A 9342-nucleotide genomic window follows, 5' to 3' on the forward strand; every position below is an offset into this window, starting at 1 on the left:
GGGAGGGCGTTGAGGGCTCCATGACCACTCAACCTGTGCAGTACACACACGTAGAGAAATCGCAGAGGGCGTGCGATGATATTGAACGGGTTGGGGGGTTAAAATTATATGAAAAACAGTTGGAAAAGTGGAAAATTCAAATGTACCCCTACGTTCGTGGGTAGTTGTAAGGATGTGAATGGATGCACTCTGCAGTGGAGCACAGAATGGAAGAACATTGAGGGTTACACAGAAGAATTGTTAGAACTACACGAGCGCGGAGCGTGAGGAACTACGCGGGCGCGGAGTGTGAGGCAGAAGGGGTTGGTTGCGTAAGTTAACCACTAACGGGTGCTAACCCGTCATAGTTAGGGCACTGCAAACCTGTCGGGCTCTGGGTTGGAAAGTTGGCTGGGAAGGGCTTATCCCGTGCCAGCTCTGTAGGGACGATCTTGGACGCCGGTGCTTGGGCATGTGGAGGTGATGGAGAGCAAGATGAAGTTCCAGGGATTGAATACAATCCTCGAGTAACTGCAACTCAGAGACAGTGCTTGCATCCCGGTTTTGAAAGTCGAGGTCAGCTAATTCCTTCTATTCTGGAAGGACCAGAGATGTATCTGGAACAACAAAGCTAGTATCCTGGCCGTGATAATTTTTCTCAATGATATCGTTGCCGACATTTTCAAAGAAGTCATGGTATGTCTTTTTAAAGACTTTCTTTTATAATTTCTTCTGTCTGGATCGAATTTGCTGGCTTAGTCTATGGTACCTGCAAACTTCTGTGTCTCATGCATTCTTTAACTGTCCGTACTGTGCAATGAGATCATTTTAAAGATATCAGTGTTTGTGCTTTAATTCCCCTAGCTTCATATCTTTCTCAAATGTTTTTTTCTGATCATTATTTACATGTTTTGAAGCAGAGGGGTCACAGATAAGATCTGAATAGTAGAAGAGTTTAATCAAAACATCTTTAACTACTGTTTCAAGAATCACTAACTGTGTATCCATATTCACACATTGATTGACATATTTTTGGAAGATATGACTTTCTGCATGATCTATTATATGATTTCTCCGATGTTCGGTTGTATTCCCTGCATAGCAGCACATGTCAGAAACTATACATATCCTCTAACTACTAAGGTGAATCAATCATCAAAATGCACCTCAGCTCCCTTTCTGTATTTGTATGCTGAACTCAGATTCTCAAGACTCACATCTATATATAACTTCTTCTCATTCTCTTCAAATTGAACTACTGTCAGAGCTCTTGTTGAATGAGTAGTTCAGTTTCTATGTATGTCACAGACTTTAAATCAGAACACAAATATGTTTTTTATGAAAGTTTTAAAATGAATCAGTGTGCTTTTTCTGTGTGCTGATATTTTGATATGATGTCAGATATCTAAAGATTTTTTGATATATTCACTGTTGAAAATCTGATTCATAAATGCAAACTCTATTATATTCTAAAATGACATAGAATGCTAGGTTATCATTTTATTCAGTATATATAAAAATTGAATTGAAGATAAAAGATCAGTTTTAAATTCAGAAAATGAGTCAGCAATAGAATTTACAACTTGCTTTTATTCTGCTTATTTTTATTGAATTGATATGTCTCATAAAAATCTGATAAAATGAATATTTAGAGTCTATAATTATGAAAAGTTCAATATCTTTTCAGTGCAGAGCATCATTTATTCTGCAATATTATAAGCTTTCAAGAAAAGTTTCTAAATATGCAGCTGTTGCTGTCATTATTTTTTTTATTATTTCATACTGATTTTTTTATCTTTGTATTGAAAAGAATACTACAGATAGCGCTGCAGTATGATGTAAAAGATAAAAAAGAAAATCTGCATTGTAAAATGGCTGAGACTTAACTAGCTTATATAAACTGTATTCAATTTTGATTATAATACAGATGAGCTACAGAAATAGTGATCTATGATTATTGAATTCATAATATAAATAGATATACTTTTTTATTTTATGCTTTATATTATAAAAAAAGTCTTCATTCATCTCATAACAATAATATATCCTTCAAAAGCAAATCAGCACAAGGAAATTTGATAAAGATTTCACATTATACTCATCAAAATATTAATGTAGAAAGGTTTCAACAACATTCATTGTCAAATTCTTCATTCAATAATGTGAAATGAGTGGATCAAGCTCCTCCTCAATGAATCTAAAGGAATAAGTAAACAATTAGAAGGACAAGAGAGCTATGTAAAACTTATCTTTTATAGCAGTTTCCCACCCACCACATGCTAACTTTTGTTGAATTCTCAAGATCTGGCTTGACATCTTAGGGTGGACTGTGGACGATCTTCATATAATGGCCCTTGCATTTTTGGATTTGAGGTTTATTCATCTTGATAAGGCTCGGATTTTGGTGTTAAATAGAATAGAAGAACACAGTTTTGTATGGGGATGAGAGAAAAGAAATTCATGTATATCCCATCTGGGATACGCACTCGGGGGGCATAGTGGTATAGAAGCGCTGGTATCAGTAAATTTAGTAAAAGCAGCCACTCGGTGGCTGAACACCCAGTAAAAGCAGCGAGCCCTTCAGAATGAAGGGCCACATAAAATGTACCCAAGGCCACCACCAGTGCAATCAAATTAGGCGTCACCCAGAGTCACTCCGTACAATACATCTGGATAGACAAACCTTAATGATTGGTACAGGCGGCAGAAGGCGGCATAATCCGTATTGGGCTAGTGTCAATTATGAGACTAGAAAATTGCTGTCTGAATCTCTTACACACGTGACTTGTATCTTTGGATACGGTGAACTCGCTAATCCTAATCTGGCAATAACCCGCTCGGATTTTCACAATCCCCAGTTACCAATACAGGCTGCGTACAACCACGTCCCGTAATATACTCCCCAAATTCCCATCGTTGTCCCTAGCCCTGCAGAAACTACCGCCGATTGCACCACCAACTTTATTCCCACTCGGCGCACCGTTAAATACCGTATTCCGCCTGTACCACTTCGTTACCCACAGCCAACGCCGCAAACACCAACCACCTTCATTCCTCATCAACTCCTCTTCTCCTCTTCCGCTTCTCTCCTCACCAACACCATCACCACCACCTCCACTCTTCTGTACCTCAGTCCTCCTCTATCGGGGTCGCTCACTGACCGGCATCCATTTTCTACCTGGCGTTTATTGCCTCCTCTGTTGCCGTGCAAAAATGGGAATCCCGTAAGTTTTTTTCGGTGTCTTGCACGTCGCGGGCTAACTCGTGACTTCGTTCGCCTCCCGAGGTCTTGTTTTGCATGGAATGTGTTGTCTCTAGCCGCCCAGTCGGTGCGACGCGCTGCGTAAAACCGTCCATCGCTCCTCTTCATCACCCAGCAACTCGAGAAATATACAATTGTAATATTTCATTATTTCACTATATACTGACTTGCCGATGTGCTCTATTGTTTAGGCTCCACTGGGAGCCGCCTGGTCGTTCCCCCGCTGCCAGCGATGCCCATGCTAAACGCGACCCGCTAGCACCCTCCCGCTCCGCTATTCGGCGCCAACGGACAGTCCGCCGTTCTCACAGGAACAATAATGGATCAAACAGTGCTTCTTCAAATCGGCCTGGCTATGTGCCTTTCCGCTCCTCAATGCCTCATTGGGTAGAGAACCTTGGTCGCCAAATGATTGGGGACGGTACTACTGCTTCTGGCGCTCCGACAAGAAGTACAAATACAACCACCAACGAGCCAGGTACCTCACGTTATGCCTCCCAGGATAACGAGTCTCGCCTGGACTGGCCTGCTTCCAGCTCATACTCACCCCAAACAAGGCGAGATCTAGTCGACCGGTTGGCCCGAACAAGTGCCATTCGCTATTCTTCCCCCAGTCGTCGCATCAGGATCCCACGAGAGTCCTCCTTGAGGATCGAGATGCTCCAGCCGCCTTCGTGGCCTCCTTCAGACGAACCACCCCACAGGTCGGAGTCGAGCAGTAATACGACCGTCGATTCCCGCGTGGACAACCGTCTTGCAGATATGGCCTCATACAGTCCTAGATTTGCACCAGCTTACCCATCACATAGTAATGAGCGTGCGTTGCCATCGTCAGATAGTTACGATTCTAACATGCCATTGTTGCGAAGAGTCGGCCTTCGCTCCATCGCAGAAACAAACAATGGAGATGCCACTCGCCACCGTCACATCATCGATGGACTTGGCGATCGCGATCGTAGCTTTAGCCCTAGCGGCGAAAGCCATCACGACGACCACGACAACAACGATCCTGATGATGATGATGATGGTGATGATGGCGATGACGAACCTAACATGTGGGAATCTCTGTTTACCACCATCACACCAGATGATCAGCTCCCAACCCTCGACTCCTCTTTCACCTCCGCCACCGCATCTGCCTCCACGGCCCCGTCCCGCAGCTCAGCTAATTCGTCACAATTAACTCTCCCTTCCTCTTTGGACTCCAACAATATCCAATCTCGACTGGACGTCCTAGCTCCCCTTGAACCATTCACAGACCACACCAATCATTGCGATTTCTTCTCATCGTCCGAAGGCTCTGATACGGAACCGGAATCGGACATGGAGCACGAACCCGCCTGGCGACTCTTGGGGCGTAGCAACCGTCCAAATCCCACCCGTTTATCAGCATCAATGGCAGCACTCGAAGATACCATCCAATACCAACAGCAGCAGCAACAGCTACGGCGACAACGAGAAGAAAATCTACTCGGAATGACCCGGACCATCCGATCAGTAATCGCAGAGGCATCCGCAAACCGCAATACAAACCGCAACACAAACACGGCCTCCCACCCCTCATCATCAACATCCCCAACGTCCCCAACATCCACCTCTACACCCACATCCATCAACATCTCCTTCGGTCAGAGCAGCTCCATGGAAGACCTCCAACAGGTCCAAACAATCATCGACCAGCTAACACGCAGGCAAGATATTGATGACGAGTGGTGGGCCGCTGTAGGGTTGTCGCGGAATTTGGGAAGGGGGGTTACCGATGTTCCTGCGAGGAATGGGAATGAAAATGATGGTGAGAGTGGTGGTAATAGGAATGCACCGGAGCGATAACCCGACTTTATCTTTTCATCTTTCCTTTTTCCCCCCCTGATATGCTTGTTCATATCATAGGCAATCATGGGGTATGTTTTGAGAAGGGTATATGTATGGCTTTGAGCTAAGGCTTGCATTTTTGATTTGGATTTTGTCATTTGGTTATTTATTTTCTTTTATCTGGTGCTATTTTTTTTTGCCTTTTCCATGGGCTTTGGCTTTTTCTTGTAACAATGTTTCTTTTCGGGGTATTTTCTTTTCTTTTCATTTTCATTTATTGTTACCAATCGTCGGGTCATCTCGCTTCCATTTTCCATCAATGTATTACTTTTGTCTTATTTCGTTTTGTTCCATTTACTTTATTTGTTTTCAGCTTGTGTCGTTGCTCATGTCATCTTGTGCTTCATGCTAGCTATGGGCATTTCTTTTTGTCAGGTCAGTGCAGTCCATTATCAAGGATAAGGATTTGATTTATATACATCATGGAAGGGGAATGGGAAATAATAAAAGTGGCGTTTTTGGTTTGTCTTTTTCCCCTGCAAAAGGTTCGAATTCTTTCTCATGTTCTCTGAACGACCCCAAACCTTCGTTTCTCTTGTTTTATTTCCTTCCCCCCCCCCCCTTTATGGCCACCAGGCTTTTTCTCATTACGGTGGGGTCTCCGGTGCGGTTCTTCTTTTCTTTATCATTCGCTGTGCGAAGATGTTACGGTTTATATTATATATGGTGTATGTCCCGGCCTGGTCTGTTGCCCTTTTTTTATATTTTATTTTCCTCCCCGGCTCTTTATTTGTGCCAGTTCTAAATTGATTGACACGAGCACATTACAATGCGAATTTAGAATGTCATTTCCCCCGCTCTCTTCCTTATCCTGTGCCTATTTCTCCTATTTCATTAGAAAGAGACTGTCACCGTTTTCATTTCAACGGGATTTGCGATAATGGTTGGATGGAACGTATTCTACTCTTAACTCAGTGTTTCCTTGAAAGGCTGCGAACCCGGAGGAGTTGGAAAAGTAGAGACCGATACGAGATACGACACTGGTATGGACTCGTTGATCAAGCGGCCTGCATCGACCGTATCTGCCATGGGCACTGAGTCTCTCTGCTGATCAAAGAGCTCGCGCTAACTACCGCGACTCCCCTTACGCTAACTACACACACATCCAATCAGGCCCTGGACATGCGGATCTTGGGCCTAGCAATCATGTTTGCTCCACCGCTGGTCTGTCCCTGGACAACATTTTCTCAACGACAACATGGATATCGACTGCACCGCCTCTCACAGGGTGGAAGCAAAAAACATTGGCGTCGTAGTCCGCCTACATGTTCCTCTACCTGGTTGCTTACGGGCTCGTCGCCGAGACCCAGATGAAGGACAAGATGCTAATTTTGGACCTTCTAGGTACAAGCGCTGAAGAAGAACAGGCCCCCCCCCCGGTTTAGACCCTGAAGAGGGTAAGGGTAGTATTCGGCCAAATTTATATATACCGCAAATCACGCCTTATTTTTCCGGGGCTAGCAATATATAGAGCTGGTAAAGGCTGCACCTCAAAGACAAAGCACAAGACTTACATCTAGAGAGGCCTTGATCATCTTTAATATCCTGCTCACTGTCTTTCTCTAGAACATTCAATTCAGTCTCGGTTGTTTTGCGTAGAAATATTTTTCATGGTGAATGTGGATGCTTTTTTGGAAAATAGAAACTATCCAACGTAGAGGAGTAGGTAGTATGGAGTGAGTCCTATTGCGGAACGTTTTCACTTCTCGATTTCGGCTAGGCTTCGCTGCTGGCATCAGATTTACACCCATGTACATGTACAGTACATCCCTTCAGCGTCATTGGAAGAAACCAGGTGGGTTTATTGTGACGCCGTAGCCCGGTTGTTCATTCCTATGCGGCAGGTAAATAAAAATAACCTCAGGCGGGCAGATGGCGTTCTATCCAGAGCAGCTGGAGTGGCGAACAAGGACTCATTTGGGCGGGGCGGCAGGTTGTGTGGTATGCGAGTTGCATTAAATTGAAGCCCTTGAGCAGAGAGGCAAACATGGACGGACTCCAAACACCGTTACACGGTGGACAGGGTCCATCCAGCACCGACCTCGATCAGCTTCAGGGGTTCCCGCCGACACTCTGTCTTCCTATCGCGGGGCTAGTCTTGGATAGCTTATCAATTTTTAAGTGACGTTGCTTCTCGGGCTTTGCTACGGGCCATCCTAACGAATTCAGGGCTGCAACACTTGGTGGTTCGGTGACTTAGCTCAATCTGCCCGAGAAAATGGCACCGAAACTCTAAGTGATATCTATGTACTGTACAAGGGTTGTCGAATACCCCATTGGCAGAGCAGTTTAAACTTGTTTTGGCAACGTGAGTCTTGGGTATTTCGTTGTGTGAGACCCAGCCATCATAATGCATGGCAATAAGACTCAGGGCCAACAGCAGGCCGGCGAAGAAATTTTAAAATCAGCGGGAGGCTTGTGTCTGTGACGCCGGATGGACATATAAAAGTGGATGCTTGCCTGTGTGTCTTCCACTGTTCAGTCAATCTCCTTCCTCCCTTTCGCCGCGTCTATTTCTCTCCTGCATTGTCCGCCCGACTGGTGATTATAGCTATTTTCATACGGATTTACACCTTGTTCTTCTGTTCGGTTCTACTGTGTGAACGAGTCGCACCCTCAAATCAGCAAAAGAGAAAACAAGCAACAGACGATATATAGTTACCATACAGCCATGATGATGAAATCAATATTCTGCACGCTTTCACTAGCAGCATTGGGCATGGCGCAATCATCTACAACGGCTGCGTCTCCAGCGACTACCACGGCTGGCCCTATCACTGTCTTCCAACTCATTGTCCCCGCCGCAACTCCTGTACCCAGCGAAGCATCCATTATTGGCGTCGTACGTATATGTCACCTGTACCATGTATTCATTCTCACGCTCCGCCATGGCCATTTTCAATCTATATGGGGCAAAGGCGGCATCTAAAATGAAAGCAAACTGATCATACGCCTCCTCATTCCTCAGCGCAACGATGCTATTACATTCGGCATAGATGTCGACTGCTTGCCAATTCTCGCAGACGGCAGTTGTGAACCAGTTTCGGGCTTTGAAACCGTTACAATCATACAGGGCCCCAAGACTTTCTCGCAGTCTATCTCGATGTCCGGAATGTGAGTTTCCCGTCTCCTTCTTCTCTTGCTTCTGATTTAAGCATCCTCGTTCCTCAAACAAGAAACCCCGCTTGAGGAGAGAGGGCGGGGTGAGAATTCCATTTTATACCAACCAATAATGAACTATAACACCTTACTATCTATTGCATACCTGCTCACTTTCATTCTAGATTCATGGACGCCGCTTGCTCCCTGAGTGGCACCACAGTAGCAGATTGCATATTGAAAGTGGAATCTGGTAAGAAAAAAGACGAGACTTCCATTAAATTGATTGGATCGCAAATTGCGACCGCATTCGCCACTATCACGGCCACGGCCGGTATCGAGAAACTTGCCAATGTACCGCCGAATGCTGCGCCAAAGGCCACTGGGAACGTCAATTGGGCGATTGGCGGTGCCGCTGCGGCCCTTGCGATGGTTGCTGCCCTATAAGTAGATGGGTGGAGACGATATCCTTTTTCTTGATAAAAATAGCCATTGATAAAAATAATCACAATTACCCACTTTCAGTGGGTATATATACTTGATTTGTATATGTTTCCTTGGGTTCTGTTTATGTTCCTTTGACGTGTTTCCGGATTTCTTATGCATGAACCAGGGAGTAAATGCGCCGAACAATGAAGTATACCAGGGGATGGGTTCTTCTTCCTTCATAGCCTGCGATATTTCGGGATAGATGTTTCACAGCAGACCGGCGAGAGGATGGGATGAAAGGTGGCATGCAATCTTTGAATATTTCCGCCAGAAGCGCGCGCACTCCGACCCTTTCCACCCCTCCCCACCGACTAATTTCGATATAGCCGAAATGTCCACCTGGAGGTCCCTATACAGTATTACTTAATATAAATAAAGATAGCCCACTTGAGCTGGACCGCAAAGGAAAACCTCACTCGTCAGGCCTAACAACTTACTATTGCCCACGTACAGTACATATGTAATTTACTAGCCTGTTTCTGTATATTCTGGGACAGTCCACACAAATGTCGTTAGCTGCCGTAGGTCCTCTTGAGTTGAAACCAAATCCGACTCTTGAGACGTGGGACTCCGCAGGAAGATTTTTTCAAATGGAATAGTGATGGCACCATCAACCTCCGAGGTTGATTGAACGCAGGCAT

The 9342-nt window shown here is 44.9% G+C and overlaps 2 protein-coding genes across 2 annotated transcripts; both read left to right on the forward strand.

Annotated features, from left to right (window-relative positions):
* Positions 1-3192: 3192 nt before the first annotated feature.
* Positions 3193-5071, forward strand: HCAG_05634 (predicted protein; the record flags this gene model as incomplete). The annotated part of the gene is made up of 2 exons (XM_001540117.1): positions 3193-3203; positions 3433-5071. The coding sequence occupies 2 exons, from the start codon at positions 3193-3195 to the stop codon at positions 5069-5071; spliced, it is 1650 nt and encodes a 549-aa protein (XP_001540167.1).
* A 475-nt stretch (positions 5072-5546) lies between these two features.
* On the forward strand, positions 5547-8659 carry HCAG_05635 (predicted protein; the record flags this gene model as incomplete). Its single annotated transcript, XM_001540118.1, has 9 exons — positions 5547-5574; positions 6043-6096; positions 6227-6277; positions 6481-6510; positions 6834-6908; positions 7314-7421; positions 7822-7955; positions 8082-8227; positions 8398-8659. The coding sequence occupies 9 exons, from the start codon at positions 5547-5549 to the stop codon at positions 8657-8659; spliced, it is 888 nt and encodes a 295-aa protein (XP_001540168.1).
* Positions 8660-9342: the final 683 nt, after the last annotated feature.

Source organism: Histoplasma capsulatum, genomic scaffold (assembly GCF_000149585.1).
Source record: "Histoplasma capsulatum NAm1 scaffold_5 genomic scaffold, whole genome shotgun sequence".
Classification (NCBI taxonomy): domain Eukaryota; kingdom Fungi; phylum Ascomycota; class Eurotiomycetes; order Onygenales; family Ajellomycetaceae; genus Histoplasma; species Histoplasma mississippiense.